This window comes from Piliocolobus tephrosceles, chromosome 1 (genome assembly GCF_002776525.5).
Source record: "Piliocolobus tephrosceles isolate RC106 chromosome 1, ASM277652v3, whole genome shotgun sequence".
Lineage (NCBI taxonomy): Eukaryota > Metazoa > Chordata > Mammalia > Primates > Cercopithecidae > Piliocolobus > Piliocolobus tephrosceles.
The window spans coordinates 184,559,445-184,577,694 of record NC_045434.1 but is presented as its reverse complement, the minus strand read 5'-3'; the positions used below and the strand labels follow the sequence as shown (position 1 = coordinate 184,577,694).

Genomic DNA, 18,250 nt, shown 5'->3' with positions numbered 1-18,250 from the left:
ATAATTTCTGCTTCTATGCTATAAATCTACTACCACAACCATCTGCAGCGTCCACAGAGCATAACAGCATTTTGCTCTCTAAATGTTTGTTGAGTTGAAATGAACCCCCCTACAAGCTCAAATATTGGACTGGAATCAACAAGATAAAATTTCATAGGGAGATATTTTTATTTTTTATTTTTTGAGACAGAGTTTCGTTCTTGGTGCCCAGGCTGGAGTGCAGTGGCACGTCTTGGCTCACTGCAACCTCCACCTCCCGGGTTCAAGCAATTACCCTGCCTCAATCTCTGGAGTAGCTGAGATTACAGGCATCTGCCACCAAGCCCAGCTAACTTTTTGTATTTTTAAGAGACAGGGTTTCATTGTGTTGGCCACGCTGGTCTCGAACTCCTGACCTCAGGTGATCCACCCGCCTTGGCCTCCCAAAGTGTTGGGATTACAGGCGTGAGCCACCATGTCCGGCCAGGAGATATTTTTAATAGGGCCTACAGGCAGGTCCCCATTTTCATTTTTGTAAGATCTGACAGCTGCATACATGAGAATAAACTAGAGCAGGGTTTCTCAATCCCAGCACTATTGCTATTTTGGGCCAGTTCTTTGTTGTAGGGGGCTGTCCTGTGCACTGTAAAACATTTAACAATGTCTTTAACCTCTACCCACTAGATTCCAGTATCACTTCCACAGTGTGACAATACAAAATGTTTCTAGACATTCCCAAACATCTCCTGAGGGCAAAACTGCCCGCAGTTAAGAAGCACTACTCTAGAAATTTCCAACTATAAGCTAACAGTAAGATGTTGCTGATAAAATATAGACCATATAGTAATCGTAGTCCAGTGTCCATATTAAGAGATAAGAGCCATACTGTTTTCAATGCTAATTGACTCACACTTATGAGACTGTGCTCAACTGCAGATTTTAAAAGGACTTTGGGGCCAGGCGTGGTGGCTCATGCCTGTAATCCCAGATTTTGGGCGGGCAAGGCAGGTGGGTCCCCTGAGGTCAGGAGTTCAAGATGAGCCTGATCAACATGGAGAAACGCTGTCTCTACTAAAAATACAAAATTAGTTGGGTGTGGTAGCACATGCCTCTAATCCCAGCTACTCAGGAGGCTGAGGCAGGAGAATCACTTGAACCTGGGAGGCAGAGGTTGCAGTGAGCCGAGATCGTGCCATTGTACTCCAGCCTGGGCAACAAGAGTGAAACTCCGTCTCAAAAAAAGAAAAGAAAAAAAAAAGCACTTTGGAAAACTGGAATTCATATAATCAAAGGTGACTAGGCTGATGAGAGACTGGGGAAAATGTCACAGAGGGACATTTAAGTAAATGGAGGTGGTTAGCCTATACAAGAGGAAGAAAAAACCATGATCTTCAAATAGCTGATGGACAGTCCTGTGGGAGGAAGTTTACTCAGGAAGGCAGATCTAGAACCAGTGGGCAGCACCTGCAGAAAGGAAGGTTTTGGTTTTATACAAGTAAAAGCTTTCTAACAATCAGAGCTGGCTAACAAATGTATTGGGCTGAGGTATGAAACACTGTACTCTTGTTGTTCTGGATGTCTTCAAGCAGAAACAAGATTAACTGATGTCAGAGATGCCATAGGGAAATTTCTGCATAGGGTAGGAGGTGAGACAAGATGGTCTCTCTAAGGTTAGCAAAGGTAAAGTGATATGCCATCAATAAGCCATATGCAATTTCAAGACCTCAACCACAGTGAAAAGGATATTGCTAAATTATTCACCCTATTTCTGTTTAGTAACATCTTACATTTAGTCCTTGGTACTGTAACTACCAGTGGCCTATTTTTTTCTAATTGACCTGTAATAGTTCCTGGATAGGCCAGGCGTGGTGGCTGATGCCTGTAATCCCAGCACTTTGGAAGGCTGAGGCGGGTGGATCACCTGAAGTCAAGAATTCGAGACCAGCCTGGTTAACATGGTGAAACCCCATTTCTACTAAAAATACAAAAAATTAGCTGGGCATCGTGGCGCCTGCCTATAATCCCAGCTACTCAGGAGGCTGAGGCAGGAGAATTGCTTGAACCCAGGAGGCAGAGGTTGCAGTGAGCCAAGATCGTGCCGTTGCACTCCAGCTTAGGCAACAAGAGTAAAACTCCGTCTCAAAAAAAAAAGTTCCTGGATAATGTATTTCACTACCTTTAAACCAGAACTTTTATTCTGCTAATAATAACCACTAATGTAATTTGTAAAATGCTTTGCAGTTTTCAAAGCATCCTGACATGCATCACCTTACTCACATTAGCTAAACATGAAAATGAAAACTTATTTCAGATAACCTGCTCTTATTTACTGCCTCTTGCCTGAATTTCCCCTTTTTTTTTTGAGACTGAGTCTCTCTCTGTCATCCAGGCTGGAGTACAGTGGTGCGATCTTGGCTCACTGCAACCTCCACCTCTTGGATTCAAGTAATTCCCCTGCCTCAGCTTCCCAAATAGCTGGGATTACAGGCACCCACCACCATGCCTGGGTAATTTTTCTCTTTTTAGAACAGACGGGGTTCCACCATGTTGGCCAGGGTGGTCTTGACCTCAGGTGATCCACCTGCCTCAGCCTCCCAGTGCTGGGATTACAGAAAGTGTTGGGATTACAGGCATCAGCCACTGTGCCCAGCCTGAATTTCTTTCTTTCTTTCTTTCTTTTTTTTTTTTTAGATGGAGTCTCACTCTATCACCCAGGCTGGAGTACAGTGGCATGATCTCGGCTCACTGCAACCTCTGCCTCCCGGGTCCAAGTGATTCTCCTGCCTCAGCCTCCTGAGTAGCTGGGATTACAGCCATGCACCACCACGCCTGGCTAATTTTTATATTTTTAGCAGAGACAGGGTTTCACCATGTTGGCCAGGCTGCTCTTGAACTCCTGACCTCAAGTGATCCACCTGCCTCAGCCTCCCAAAGTGCTGGGATTACAGGTGTGTGCCACGTGAAATAAAAGTTCATTAAACATTCACTAAGATAATAAAACATATTCCAGCAGATACTCATCTCCAAAACAAATCATTTAAACACAACGTGGAGATAAGCCAAAGATAGTTATTTCTTTATCAAATAAGCCAACTCTAGTTATTTCCCTGTTAGATAAGCTAAATAGTCATTTTAGCACCAGAAACATGGGCCTACTTAAGTGAAATTTCTGTTTTATTTATGATTTGGGGAAGGAAATTCAAGAAATTACAATTTCATATTCCCAAATTTCAACATGGCTATACAAACCAAAAGTTCCAGAAGCAATCACAACAAAACCTGAAGCATATGTGTTGCTGATAAGCAAAACTACTATAAGTTCTAACCCCACGCACTCCTTCACTCCCCAGCTAAAATTTGCACCAAGAATTTTGTAAGGACTTGCCCCAAAACCAAACTAGGCCCTCACTGACTGTTTTACTTACTTCTTTACGTTTTGTTTCCGGACATTCCGACTGCAGAGTGAGGGTTGCACCTTCGATATTTCTTGGCATGGGTGTGGAACCAGGGTTTATTGTCAAATGAATCTGATCTGGTGAGATAATGTGCTGCACATAACCCTGGGACATTGCTTCATGATCTATCAGGTGAAAGCCCTCTTCACCCCCTACTAGAAAAGGCAAGTGTTCTCCGCACTGTCCATCATCATCTTCATCCTCCAAAGTGCCAGGGTCCTGCTCAATAAGAACAGTGGTCCTATCATAAACAGTTCCAGATGAGGAAGGCACCAGTCCGTTTTTATCCACAAACCTGAGCATTTTATCATCAGGGGTCAGCTCATCTTCCTCTGCCTCAAAGTAGATGATGTTGTCGTCTGGACTGTGTTCCCCCATGGTTCAGCTGTGCTCAGCCCAATTGTGAGAAATGAAAATGTAATGACTTGTCTGTAACAGAACAAAGCCAGAGTTAAGAGTCATACCACAAGACCCACGCACCTCCTCAGCAACCACAAGGTTCATTTTCCCTCTCATTTAAAGAGCAAGCTAAAGCAAATGAAAAACCATCCTTGGGAATAACTTTTTTTATTTTATTTTAACTTTAAAACCATCAAGTCATTTTTTTTTGAGACAGAGTCTCACTCTGTTGCCCAGGCTGGAGTGGTGGCATGATCTCGGCCCACTGCAAGCTCTGCCTCCCGGGTTCACGCCATTCTCCTGACTCAGCCTCCCGAGTACCTGGGACTACAGGTGCCTGCCACTACGCCTGGCTAATTTTTTGTATTTTTAGTAGGGACGGGGTTTCACCATGGTCTTGATCTCCTGACCTCGTGATCTGCCCGCCTCGGCCTCCCAAAGTGCTGGAATTACAGGCGTGAGCCACCGCGCCCGGCCCATCAAGTCATTTTTAAAGAAAAGCAATGCTGGCCGGGCATGGTGGCTCATGCCTGTAATCCCAGCACTTTGGGAGGCTGAGATGGGAGGATCGCTTGAGGCCAGGAGTTTGAGATCAGCCTGGTCAACATAGTGAGACCCCCATCTCTACAAGAAAGGAAAAGAAAAGAAAAGAAAAGAAAAAAGCTTTTCAAAAATTGAAGTAATAACTTCATAAGACCCTCTGAATACGCCTGTCAAACAATTTGAAACTTGGTCAAAATATTTAAAGGGGACAAAAGAGCAAACAGAACAGTAGCTGCTTAAAGGCTGAGTTGCTACAAATCTTAAGAGAAACTCCACTCAAATACCCTCCAAATCAGACCATGAAGCAGTAAATGGTTTCATGTAGTTTATGGTAGAAGGAGCAAGGCTTTGGAGGCAGAGTCATCTACCTACAAATCTTGGCTTGGCCTTTTACTACATGGGTAACTTTTCTGTGCCTCGTTTTTCTTATGTGCAAGGTGGGACTAGTAATTCCTGTTCTCTCAAAGTTTTTATAAGGAATAAAAGAGGCAACATATGTAAAGCACAATGTTTGGTAAATAGTAAAGGAACAAGTGTGAATTTCTTCCCTCCTACCTAGAACAGATGTTTCAACCTTCTGGGTGGAAGGGCTAATCCTCAGTCAGGCACAAACAATGAAGATCACTGTATCTATTTATGTCCTAAAACAATATGGTGTCAACAAGAAGTTATGGTTGTATAGTGGGCTCTCGTCCCTTAATGAATTGGGTCTTATTATTTTTGTTTCTACAGCCCCTAGCATAGTACACTGATACAAATGTCAGCTAAATGAATGAAAGACATGGCGACATACTCTCTCGTGAAGATATACTATCTTGGGAAGATATATTCTCTTGAGAAAAATACTACATTTGAAGCTTTCACATTCTGGAATAGTGATTCTTCCTTCATCTGCAAACACAGGCTCTACAAATGTGGGTCTGGCAGGCAGAACAGAAAATTTTAAAACAATCAGCACATCCCTTTTAGTTTTCAGTCTGGCTTTGCATTTTATCTTTCTCTTCTGCTCTGGGTTAGAAAGTGAGCCTTTACTTAGTGGGGTGGCTAGACAGTTACCAGAGACAGGCCAAAGGATCGGATCCGGGATGTACCGGCCCGACCCCTAGTTCTGGCTTACGCAACCCCACAGATGTACATTTCGCTGCATCTGAGAAGAGAGAAGAGAGCACCGAGGGCCCCAGTGGGCTGCCCCGGCACCCTCGGCGGCAACGCGGAGACCAACTGTCCGGAACAAACAAGACCAGGAGGTTTGAGGGTAGCCAACGAGGAGTGCGAACAGAGCCCCCTTGAGAGAAGGCTGGGAAAAGGAGCCTGTCTGAGATAGCCCCCAGCACAGTGCTACACAGAAAAACCTGAAGACAAGCTGGGGGTCTCCATGCACCGAGGAGAGGGGCAGGGTCCAGGTCTCCATGGAAACAGGAAAGGGGGGCTGGATACCCATCCCCATGGAAACGGAGAAGGGGTGGGGTCCCTATGGTGACCAGACTGAGGTCTCTATTGGGAAATGCTTCAGGAGGGAGCCTAAGTCCCACGCCCCCCAGTAAGTCCCAAGCCCAGGCCAAGTCTAGTTTCGCCTTTTACCTCCGCGGCTCCCGGCAACGGCGGCAGCAGCAGCTTCTCCCCTCCCCAGCGGCACCATGATTGCCCCCACCTTCCCCAACGTCACTTCCGCTTCCGCTTTCCGGAGGAAGGAGGGGACAGCGGATCCGCCCCTCCCTGGCGCCTCTGGTTGGTTCAGGTTGTCAGGGGGCTGAGCTGCAGCCTCCAATTGGCGAGCGGGAGGGGCGGGGCGGGGCACCGAGGGGAAGGCGCCCAGAAGGTGAGTTTATTCGCGTGGGGAAGCGCCCGGGGTGTCACGGGCGGCCCGCAGGGTGTCGCCCTCGCGGCACTGGAATCAAGGAGAAGGGAACGAATCCTCAAGGAAGAATCCGAAATGTCCTCAGCCAGGTTTGCGCTGCCCGCCCTCGCCCTGGCAGCCACAGCAACAGCGGGAAGGACCACAGTTGGCAGTCAGAACCCTGGCTCCAACCCGCCAGGGGAGCCTGGACGACCGCGACGTGCCCAGGTTTCTCCCGCCGGGGCCTCGGCCTTCCCTTCAGCACCCATCAAAGTTAACACAGACGGGAGGCCCAGAAAGGAAGAGAAGACCCCAAAGGCAGAACTAAGAGTATTCTGAGCCCAGCTGGAGAGGACGCCGCCGCCTTTTCCCTTCTCACGCGCTTGCCTAGGACGCCCAGCTCTCTTCTCACACTCTTGCCCAGGCTGGCGGTCCCAACTTTCTTCCCCTGCAAGAGGACGCAGCTTCGGCGGGACTCATGCCCGGGCCAGTTAGCGCCACCTACCGGCCACTCCCTTCTTTAACCTTTCACATTGTTCTGCTGGCCCGTGTCTTAAACCCATTTTACAGTGCCCAATAGTGGGCATTCGTACCAGGAAGCGATTCTGCATGTGCCTTCGTTATGCCCCTGTCCTTTCCAAATGCCTGGAGGATCTAGCTGTTAGATCCTCCCAGCTGCCACTGCCTGTTTTAACCATAAGCTGCTTCTCTCGAATATTCAGAGTTGGACAACTCCAAAGACTAGACCAGGGGTCAAGGGGTTCAGGCCAGTGCCATAACCATTTCTTGCTGGAAGTATGTGAATAGTGACTGGTGCCCACCAGACTGCCAGGAATATGTCTCTTTGGCCCCAAGGCTTGAGCCACAAAGTCCAGCTGCAGCAAACTGCCATCTCTTAAGAGATAAAAACATATACAACCACCGTTAAAAATACATTTATCATTAAAATATATTACACATGGAGACGGGAAGCATCATATACAGTTTGGAAGACTTGCTGACCCGGAAAATCCCACTTGTTTCACCGAACACTCATTTTTTCAGTAATTTTACATTTTTAGAGACGGGGTCTCCCTCTCTCACCTGGGCTGGCGTACGGTGATGTGTTCATAGCTCACTGCAGCCTTAAACTCCTGTGCTCAAGTGAGCCACCCACGTCAGCCTCCCAAGTAACAGACCACAGGCATGCATCACCACGCCCAGCTAATTTTTTAAAAATGTTTTTGTAGAGATGGGGTCTCCCTGTGTTGCCCAGGCTGGTCCCAAACTCCTGGTCTCAAGTGATCCTCCCACCTTAGTCTCCCAAAGTGCTGAGATTACAGGCGTGAGCCACTGTGCCTGGTCATTTTAATTTTTTAAATGCCTGTATTGCCCTCAGAGGCTGAGCAACCAGCTTCAGAGTTATCGAGCCATTATCTGGGCAGGAACGGGGGTAGAGTTTGCATATGCATATACACGTCCTCAGACAGAGCACTGAAAGCATCTGGGGTGGCTGTGGCCTGTTCTACCCAGCAGCTTCTGCCTGCATTCTTGCCATCCAACTCGTTGGCCTTTCAGGACTTTCCATCAAATATCTGCTCATGGGGATCTCAGCCCAGGCTACAGGGAAGGCACTGACTATGCCCTGGAGGTAGGGTGAGTGAGTAAAACAAATACAGTTATTTAAAAACATTTTAGGCCAGGCGTGGTGGTTCACACCTGTAATCCCAGCACTTTGGGAGGCCTGCATCACCTAAGGCCAGGCATTCGAGACCAGCCTGGCCAACATGGTGAAACCCTGTCTCTACTAAAAATACAAAAAAATTAGCCAGGCGTGGTGGCAGACACCTATAATCCTAGCTACTCGAGAGGCAGAGGTTCAGTGAGCCAAGACCACGCCAATGCACTCCAGGCTGGGCAACAAAAGCAAAACTCCGTCTCAAAAAAAAAAAAAAAAAGATCAATCTGTGTTAAATAACTAAAGTTGAAAATTGAATGTCAGTTTTATTATGGCGGATTTTCTCCCGTGTCTTCACGACTCACAGCACTGAGTGTGCTAACCAATGGTGGGCTTAGTCAGGGTACTAGGCTCAGGAAATAGCTGCCATTCTTGCTACCAACTGGCCTCACATAATTATCTTAAGGCATCTCTTAAGCTGAAACAGGTGGGGCTGGTAATTGGCAGCCTCAAGTAAAATAGGAGGCGAGAGATAGAGGCTCAGAGTGGGTTGCAGAGGAACTGGTGAATAAATTCTTGAGCCTTTTTCTTCTCTGTCATATCAAGCTTTTGGTGACCAGCTGGGTTTCGAAGCAATAAGCTGCCAAATATGCTAGCTGCAAGAAAAAACACAGAGGAGAAATGATTCAGCAAAAGAAGGTACTAAAGACACACATCACTTAACAACAGGGATATGTTCTGAGAAATGTGTCATTAAGTGATTTTGTCATTGTGCAAACATCAGAGTGTACTTAAACTTTCACAAACTTACACTTGTACTTACACAATTCTATATGGTATAGTCTATTGCTCCTAGGCTTCTGTACAGCATGTTACTATACTGAATACTACAGGCAGTTGTAACACAGTGCTAAGTATGTGTGCATCCAAATATATCTAAACATAGGAAAGGCACATCAAAAATATGGTATTATGAGCCGGGCATGGTGGCTCACACCTGTCATCCCAGCACTTTGGGAAGCCAAAGTGAGCAGATCACTAGAGGCCAGGAGTTCAAGACCAAGCTAGGCCAACATGATGAAATCCCATCTCTACTAAAAATACAAAAATTAGCCTGTCCTGCCAGTGGACTTTCCAAGGGGAATGGTGCTGTGTCAGAGGTGGCTGAGGTTGGGAGGTTATAGGGGAAACGGCCCTGCTTGGTGTCCTGCCTCTTTGGTTCCCGCCTCCTCCCCCCACCACCCCCTGTCCCGGTAGGGGCTTGTCCCCATGCTGAGACAAGGTTCCATGAGCATGGTAGGGATGGCTAAGGTGTGGGCATTGGAGGGTGTGGCCCTGTGGCCCCGGTCCGGGGGGTGGCTGTGAGGGCCGGAGTGGCCATCTGGCTCCCAGCCCTCTCCCATCCTGCAGCGGGGAGGGTGGGCACGTTGGGCTGGTCACTGCCCTTAAAAAAAAAAAAAAAAAAGCCGGGCACGGAGGCTCAGCCCTCTAATCCCAGCACTTTGGGAGGCCGAGGCGGGTGGAATCATGAGGTCAAGAGATTGAGACCATCCTGGCCGACATGGTGAAACCCTGTCTCTACTAAAAATACAAAAATTGGCTGGGTGTGGTAGTGCGTGCCTGTAGTCCCAGCTACTTGTAAGGCTGAGGCAGGAGAATTGCTTGAACCCGGGAGGTGGAGGTTGCAGTGAACTGAGATCATGCCACTGCACTCCAGCCTGGCGACGGAGCGAGACTCCGTCTCTAAAAAAATTAATTAATTAATTAATTAAATTTAATTAAAAAGTTGGGCATAGTGGCAAGCACCTATAATCCCAGCTACTCAGGAGGCCAAGGCAGAAGAATCACTTGAACCCAGGAGGCGGAGGTTGCAGTGAGCTGAGATCACACCACTGCACTCCAGCCTGGGTGACAGAGTGAGACTTTCTTAAGCACACAAACACACACACAAAACCACAGTATTATAATCTTATTGGCCCTCCATCGTATATGTGGTCCTTCGTTGACCAAGATGATATATGGTACATGACTATACTTTTTTGGGGGGGCGAGGGGAATGGAGTCTCACTCTGTCACCCAGGCTGGAGTGCAGTGGCATCTTGGGTCACTGCAGCCTCCGCCTCCTGGTTTCAAGCAATTCTCCCAACTCAGCCTCCCGTTTAGCTGGGATTACAGGCATGCGCCACCACACCCAGCTAATTTTTGTATTTTTAGTACAGGTGGGGTTTCACCATGTTGGCCAGGCTGGTCTCAAACTCCTGACCTCAGGTGATCTGCCCACCTCAGCCTCACAAAGTGCTAGGATTACAGGTGTGAGCCACCGCACTCAGCCCATGACTATACTTATTCTTATGTTGTTAGGATTAGGGAGGAGTGTCCAAATGCAAAACTTTCTGCTTTAAAAAATCTTTGCCCAGAGCTTGACATTTTAGTTCTGCTGCAAGGGACCTGGGACCCTCCTCAACCTCATTTCTCATTACAAGTCTCAGTTTGCAGAAATGCTTTCCATAGACATTTGGCTGCTTACCTAGAATATTCTCATCCAAATGATTTTTTGCTGAATTTTTCAGCAGTTCTTGTAAAAACGCCATCAAGTAGTGGAAGACATTTTTGTAGAATGTGGGGAGAGTAGAAATGACCTGAAAGAGAAAGAACTGGCATTTGTCTTTTGTTCACTGAATTATTTGTCAAGTGGCTACTATAGTCCAAGAACTGTGTACATGATTCAAGTGCACAAGAAAGACTGTGCACAGAAAACTGGTTGCTTACTACTTGGCATAAGTACCAAAAGAGAGGTAGGAGTCAAATGCAACATGAATTTAGAAGTCAAACTTTTAACTACATGTTCCTATAAGACTGAAGGAAATAAGACATTTTAGCTGGGTCTTGAATATAAGACAAAATTGGACTTACAGAGATAAGAAATGGGGTTATTTAGAGCAAGGAAAGTATAAAAAAGGGCAGGAGAAGGGAAATAGTGAGATAAGTAGAGAGAACACTTTATGAGAAGTCAATTTTGGCAGGAGCATAACTAGAAGGGTTGATCAGGCCCTGATCAATGAGTACTCCAGCTATCTGTATATCAGAATCAGTTTGGAAGCTTGAACAAAATAGATTCCAAAAGTGATGATGGGCCGGGCTCAGTGGCTCATGCCTATAATCCCAGCACTTTGGGAGGCCGAAGCAGGTGGATCACCTGAGGTCAGGAGTTCAAGACCAGCCTGGCCAACATGGTGAAACCCCATCTCTACTAAAAATACAAAAATTAGCCAGGTGCGGTGGTGTACGCCTGTAATCCCAGCTACTCAGGAGGCTGGGGCAGGAGAATCACTTGAACCTGGGAGGCAGAGGTTACAGTGAGCCGAGATCGTGCAATTCATTCCAGCCTAGGTAATACAGCAAGACTCCATCTCAAAAAAAAAAAAAAAAAAGTGATTGTGATTCAGTGGATTTGGGGTATGGCTTTAGAATCTCTATTATTGGCAAGTTTTCTAGATTATTCTGCCAAGGCCTGTTGTATGTGTGAACCACCAAGCTAGATCATAGAAAGTCTTCGATATTTAAGATCAGTAATTGGCAATAGAGAGCCAAGTATGGTTTTTGACCAACAGTCAAATGACAATAGCTTTAGAATACACAATCTGATGGCAGTGTGCAAAACAAATCAATAGGAGACCATGAATGCAGGGCACTGAGCCAAGCTAGGTACAATGAGAATGGAAGAGAGAGGACGGGGGATAGAGCAACGAGACTGGCAATGAGAATGGAAGAGAGAGGACAGGGAATAGAGTAACAAGACTGGGCACGCGGGAGACAAGGAGAGGGTGGAGTCAGAAATGACTCAGGTTTTGAGGTTGACTCACTGGAATTAAGGTTGATGCCATTAAAAGAAACAAAGACATAAGAGAAAGAACAGGTTTGAGAAGGAAAGATAAGGTGTTCAGTTTCTGAGATGCTGCACTTGAGGAACTGTGTCCACTCTGTTCCCTCAGCCCCATGGGGTCTGGGGCTAACCACATGCTGCTCAATGCTACCTCTCACCTGTTTGCTTGCTGTGTAGTTGCCAGAACACTCCAAGCAGTTATGGTAGGCGCTGTAACAGATGACAGGCTCTGGAAGGCTCTCCAGGAAAAGCAGCAGGGCTTCGGCTACAGAATGATTGCTGGCAGCTTTTGGCCCGTTGTTAAGGAACCGATGATGCTGCTGCCCATGGTTAGGAAAAGGCCCAGGAGCAAGCATGTGCCAGAAGTGCTGACTACCCTGTCAGGCTCTCTGCTCAGGGCTAGGATGCCAGCCTAACTTCTCGAAGGGGCCACATTGTTTGTCAGGTGAGCCAGGCCCTCCTGAGTTCCTGCTCTATTGGTTGCTTAAAGTCGTAAATTCTTAGCCTGGGCTACATGGTAAAACCCTGCCTCTACAAAAAGTTCAAAAATTAGCCAGGTGTGGTAGTATGTACCTGTGGTCCAAGCTACTTGGGAGGCTAAGGTAGAGGATCGCTTGAGCCCAGGAGGTAAAGGCTGCAGTGATCCAAGATCACACTACTGCACTCCAGCCTGGGTGATAGAGATGGACCCTATCTCAAAAATAATAAAATAAAAGTGTAAAGCCTTCTCTATGCAAACTTTAAATAAAACATGGTAGCTGAGGATACAATATCAGATTTTGAGCCATGAAATACTTTCCTTTTTCTCACCTCTCTCACTCATATTCTCTCTCTCTCTCTCACTCATATTCTCTCTGTCTCTCTCACACACACACACAGTTGAATGTCTGAAGGATACAGAGGTTATCAATCATTCCAGTATCCAAGCAGTCCCTGACATGTTCAAATTCTGACCTCAGGCCTGGTTGCTGAAACAGATCTTCCTGCAAAAGGGAAAACAGTAACAAAACAATTATTTTCTCAGAAAATCATCAATGATTTCCTGACCTGGCAATATCACTAGCAGAATGCAAAAAGGAGCAGTGTGGTGAGGCCTCTGAATCACCCTAACAGATGATCTGATTTAGGCTGATGTGGCTAATTCATCTTGCAGGCCTTCCCAGGCAAGTTTCTACAATAGGTCTTCAGGCATCTACTATAAAACTATGGGTAGGGCACACAACACACAAGAAGATCCAACATTGGAGAAAACATAAAAGCAGCTATGTTTCCTGCAGTAGTATAGAGGGATTACCCAGGGGGAAAAAAAATGAAGAAAATATACAGTGCATAAGAGCATAAGAGAACACTAACAAGGCACCCCAATGCTTTGGGCAAATAAGATTATGGCAGAGGTCAGGCGTGTTGGCTCATGCCTGTAATCCCAGCACTTTGGGAGGCAGAGGCGGGCGGATCACGGGATTGAGACCATCCTGGCCAACATGGTGAAACCCTGTCTCTAATAAAAATACAAAAATTAGCTGGGCTTGGTGGTACATGCCTGTAATCCCAGCTACTCGAGAAGCTGAGGCAGGAGAATTGCTACAACCCGGGAGGTGGAGGTTGCAGTGAGCCAAGATGGTGAACTGCACCCCAGCTTGGTGACAGAGCAAGACTCCATCTCAATAAAAACAGATTATGGCAACAAAGCTATTTCCATTAGTCTCAGGATACTTTATGTTCATTTGTTTTACAAAATGACTTAATACCATGTAACTAAATAATAACAATATTATATGTATTGCTCAAAAGTTCCATTTGAAAGGAGGGCTACAGAGAAGGTAGAATAGTACAGCACTGAAGAATATGACTTCTCTAGCCAGATTCACTGTATTCAAATTCCACCTCTGCCCATTTATCAGCTTGGGGACGTTAACCAAGTTATTCACCTTTCCAGGCATCTGTTTCCTCATCTGAGAACTACTGTGGAAACTAGAGGCAATGCTGTAAAAAACAATTAGAACAGTAATTGGTACACTGCAACTCTCAATAAATGTGAGGGGGAAAAAAGTGAAAATGGAATATCATAAGAATGCATATTTAAAAAAAAAAGGATGTTGCTTTGAAGTGGTCAAGTGGGCTTGTAGTTTGTATAGGTCTCCCTGAAACCTACATAAACAGGTCAGTGAAACTAACCAATCTGATTAGTGAAGCCTGCCCTAGTCACTCTAGAAATCAGGCCTCCAAATCCGTGGCCCAGGGGTTGCATCTGGTCCCCTGCCTCTGCTTGGTTTATCAACAAGTTGGCCCCACCCATTCCCAGAAGCTGGTGAGAGTTCCCGAAGGAGAGTGATGACATCCTGAGAGGCCTCCCTGCATGTAATAGCAGGGCCTCTGGCAGGTCGCGGTGGCTCATGCCTGTCATCGCAGCACTTTGGGAGGCTGAGGCGGGCAGATCACCTGAGGTCAGAAGTTGCAAGACCAGCCTGGCCCACATGGTGAAACTCCATCTCTACAAAAATACAAAAATTAGCCAGACATGATGGCGGGTGCCTGTAATCCCAGCTACTTGGGAGACTGAGGCGGGAGAATCACTTGAACCCAGGAGCAGAGGTTGCAGTGAACTGAGATTGCACTATTGCACTCCAGCCTGGGCAACAGAATACGACCCTGTCTCAAAAAAAAAAAAAAAAAAAAAAAAAATAGCAGGGTCTCCCAGGAGTGTGAAACATGGCATACTATCTATCCTTCCTCCCCTCCCTGGGTGAAGAACAGTTCTCCACAGGTTCCTTATGCAAAAAGTTCTTGGGGCTGATGGTCCTTCTCAAGGCAACCTGGCCTCAATCAGGTCTGAATGCTTAAACAGAACCTACCTGCTGGACAGCATTTCGGTACAGGTAATCAACCATCATCCAGAGCTCTTTGGGGATTTCCATGGGGCTCTCCAACTGGCTGCAATCATCTCCAGTCCGTATTGGCATCAGAGTCTGGAAAACAATCAAGATCATGACAGAACTTCTGCCAGGCTGGCTCCAGGAAAATGCATGGCATGGGGACGGCAAACCCACGGAAAAAGGAAAATATTTCACTGCCCCCAACCACACATTCCACAGACAGAAATGAAATCAGGTGGTATGATCAAGGAACAAAAGGTAATTTTTGAGAATCAGGAGAGGGTTATGACAAGCAGTTTCAATGAATCAGGTGAAATATGCACCATCTTTTTAGGAAAAAAATCATTCCTATAGCATTTCACTATAGAACCAGAGAGAAGATGTGGTCTGGTGAGGAAACAGCACAGGCTTGGGAGTCCAAAAATCTGAGTTCAAGGCCCAGGCACTGTTTTGATTTTTATTTTTTATTTTTATTTTTATTTTTTTGAGACGGAGTCTCACTCTGTCGCCCAGGCTAGACGATCTCGGCTCACTGCAACCTCCACCTCCCAGGTTCAAGCAATTCTCCTGTCTCAGCCTCCCTAGTAGCTGGGATTACAGGTGTGTGCCATCACGCCTTGGCAAATTTTTTATATTTTAGTAGAGACGGGGTTTTACCATGTTGCTCAGGCTGGTCTTGAACTCCTGAGCTCAAGCAATCCACCTGCCTCAGCCTCCCAAAGTGTTAGGATTCCAGGTGTAAGCCACCGCTCCTGGTCCAATTTTTTTTTAAATTGATTTTTTTTTTTAAATTTTGAGATGGGGTCTTGCTATGTTGCCCAGGCTGGTCTTGAACACCTGGACTCAAGTGATCTACCCATCTCAGCCTCCCAAAGTGCTGAGATTACAGGCGTGAGCCACCGTACCCAGCCTCCAGGTCCACTGTTTTTATTTATTTATTTATTTATTTGAGACAGAGTCTTGCTCTGTCACCCAGGCTCAGTGCAGTGGTGCGATCTTGGCTCGCTGCAACCTCCGCCTCCCAAGTTCAAGCAATTCTCCTGCCTCAGCCTCCTAAGCAGCTGGGATTACAGGCACCCGCCACCATGCCCAGCTAATTTTTTTTATTTTTAGTAGAGATGGGGTTTCACCATCTTGGCCAGGCTGGTCTCGAATTCCTGACCTCGTGATCCACCTGCCTCGGCCTCCCAAAGTTCTGGGATTACAGGCGTAAGCCACTGTGCCCAGCCTCCAGGTCCACTGTTAACTCACCATATGACCTGTGACAAATCACTCTCCTTGATTGGGCCCGTTTTCATCTACATGATGAAGAAGAGGGAGTTCAAGACTCCCTAAATTTAAAAATGCATTGGAAAAAAAGCATACATATTACCACAGATCTGCTCCAAATTAGTTCCCTTGTATTAGAATTGTCTCCATAGGAACCTTTTAGATCGCAGCAAATTTAGTTTAGGATGAAAACCTACCAATGATGATTTAAAAGAAACAAAAGAATAATATCATTGACAATGGAACTTTCATTATTTTGGAGTTCATGGCTGAGTTTGTCTTCTTTTTTTTTCAGAGACAGGGTCTTGCGCTATCACTCAGGTACTACAGTCTTGAACTCCCAGGCTCCCTCCCACCTCAGCTTTCCAAGTAGCTAGGACTACAAGTGCACACCCCCATATCCAGCTCATTTCTTAATTGTTTTGTAGAGATGGAATCTCATTATGTTGTGCAGGCTGGTCTCAAAGTCCTGGCGTAAAACATTTCTCCTGCCTTGGCCTCCCAAAGTGCTAGGATTATAGTTGTAAGTCACTGTGTCCAACCCATGGCTGAGTTTCTCTAATGTACTGCTACAGACTGAATGTGTATGTCCCTCTGAAATACATATGTTGAAACCTAATCCCTCAGGTGATGGTAACAGGAGGTAGGGCCTTTGGGAGCTGGTTAGACCATAAGGGCTCTGCCCTGATGAATGGGATTAGTGCCCCTAAACAATACACCTCAGAGACCTCCCTCACCTCTTCTGCCATGTAAGAACACAGTGAGAAGATGGCCCTCTATGAACCAGGAGGTAGGCCCTCACCAGACACCAAATCTGGCAGTGCCTTGATCTTGGACTTCCCAGTCTCCAGAACTGTGAGAAATAAATTTCTGTTGTTGATAAGCCACCCAGTCTATGGTATATTGTTATAGCAGCCCAAACAAAGACACGTACTAAAAGTGAAATACTTAAAAACATGGCCACAGCATTTTGCAGCTTTTTTTCCTATCAAGAAGTGGAGTTAGGCAGGGCATGGTGGCTTATGCCTGTAATTCCAACACTTGGAGAGGCCGAGGTGGGTGGATCAGCTGAGGTCAGGAGTTTGAGACTAGCCTGGCCAACATGGCGAAACCTCATCTCTACTAAAAGTATAAAAAAATTAGCTGGGTATGGTGGTGCACACTTGTAGTCCCAGGTACTGCGAGGCTGAGGCACGAGAATCGCTTGCAACCCAGATGGCAGAGGTTGCACTAAGCAACCTTCCAGCTACTGGGGAGGCTGAGGCATGAGAATCACTGCAACGCGGGCGGCAGAGGTTGCAGTGAGCCGAGATCGCTCCACTGCACTCCAGCCTGGGTGACAGAGTAAGACTCTGTCTCAGAAAAAAATAAAAAATAAAAATAAGGGCCGGGCACAGTGGCTCACGCCTGTAATCCCAACACTTTGGGAAGCCAGAGCAGGCGGATCACCTGAGGTCAGGAGTTTGAGACCAGCCTGGCCAACATGGTGAAACCTCGTCACTACAGAAAATACAAAAATTAGCCGGGTATGGTGGCGGGGACCTGTAATCCCAGCTACTTGGGAGGCTGAGGCAGGAGAATTGTTTGAACACGGGAGGCAGAGGTTGCAGTAAGCCACGATCATGCCACTGCACTCCAGCCTGGGTGACAGAGACTCCGACTCACAAAACAAAACAGAACAAAACAGGCCAGGCGTGGTGGCTCACACCTGCAATCCCAACACTTTGGAAAGCTGAGGAGGGCAGATCACTTGAGGTCAGGAGTTCAAGACCAGCCTGGCCAACATGGTGAAACTCCGTCTTTATTAAAAATACAAAAATTGGCTGGGTGCAGTGGCTCACGCCTGTAATCCTAGCACTTTGGGAGGCTGAGGCGGGCGGATCACCTGAGGTCAGGAGTTCAAGACCAGCCTGGCCAACATGGTGAAATCCCGTCTCTACTAAAATACAAAAATTAGCTGGGCATGATGGTGGGTGCCTGTAATCTCAGCTACTCAGGAGGCTGAGATGGGAGAATTGATTGAGCCCAGGAGACGGTGGTTGCAGTGAGCCAAGATGTGACACTGCATTCCAACAACAGAGCGAGACTCCATCTCAAAAAAAAAAAAAAAAAAAAAGCCAGGCGCGGTGGCTCATGCCTGTAATCCCAGCACTTTGGGAGGCTGAGGTGGGCGGATCACCTGAGGTCGGGAGTTCAAGACCAGTGTGACCAACATGAAGAAACCCCGCCTCTACTAAAAACACACAAAAAATTAGCCAGGCATGGTGGGACATGCCTGTAGTCCCAGCTACTCGGGAGGCTGAGGCAGGAGAATTGCTTGAACCGGGGAGGCAGAGGTTATGATGAGCCAAGATC

At 46.7% G+C, this 18,250-nt stretch overlaps 2 protein-coding genes across 2 annotated transcripts in view; both read right to left on the bottom strand.

Annotated features, from left to right (window-relative positions):
- Window positions 1–7,025, bottom strand: part of MTF1 (metal regulatory transcription factor 1) — a 53,394-nt gene extending 46,369 nt beyond the window's left edge. Inside the window, exons 1-2 of the mRNA XM_023196494.3 lie at window positions 5,958–7,025; window positions 3,405–3,863 (exon numbers count right to left, since the gene is read on the bottom strand). Coding sequence (XP_023052262.2) covers window positions 3,405–3,812 — 408 coding nt within the window. The 5' untranslated portion in view covers window positions 3,813–3,863; window positions 5,958–7,025. The remainder of the gene's footprint in view (window positions 1–3,404; window positions 3,864–5,957) is intronic.
- A 107-nt stretch (window positions 7,026–7,132) lies between these two features.
- INPP5B (inositol polyphosphate-5-phosphatase B) overlaps window positions 7,133–18,250 on the bottom strand; it is an 86,157-nt gene continuing 75,039 nt past the window's right edge. The window contains 5 exon segments of the mRNA XM_026455704.2: window positions 7,133–8,526; window positions 10,398–10,509; window positions 11,912–12,039; window positions 12,652–12,736; window positions 14,606–14,719. Of these exon segments, the coding sequence (XP_026311489.1) occupies window positions 8,411–8,526; window positions 10,398–10,509; window positions 11,912–12,039; window positions 12,652–12,736; window positions 14,606–14,719 (555 nt within the window). The 3' untranslated portion in view covers window positions 7,133–8,410.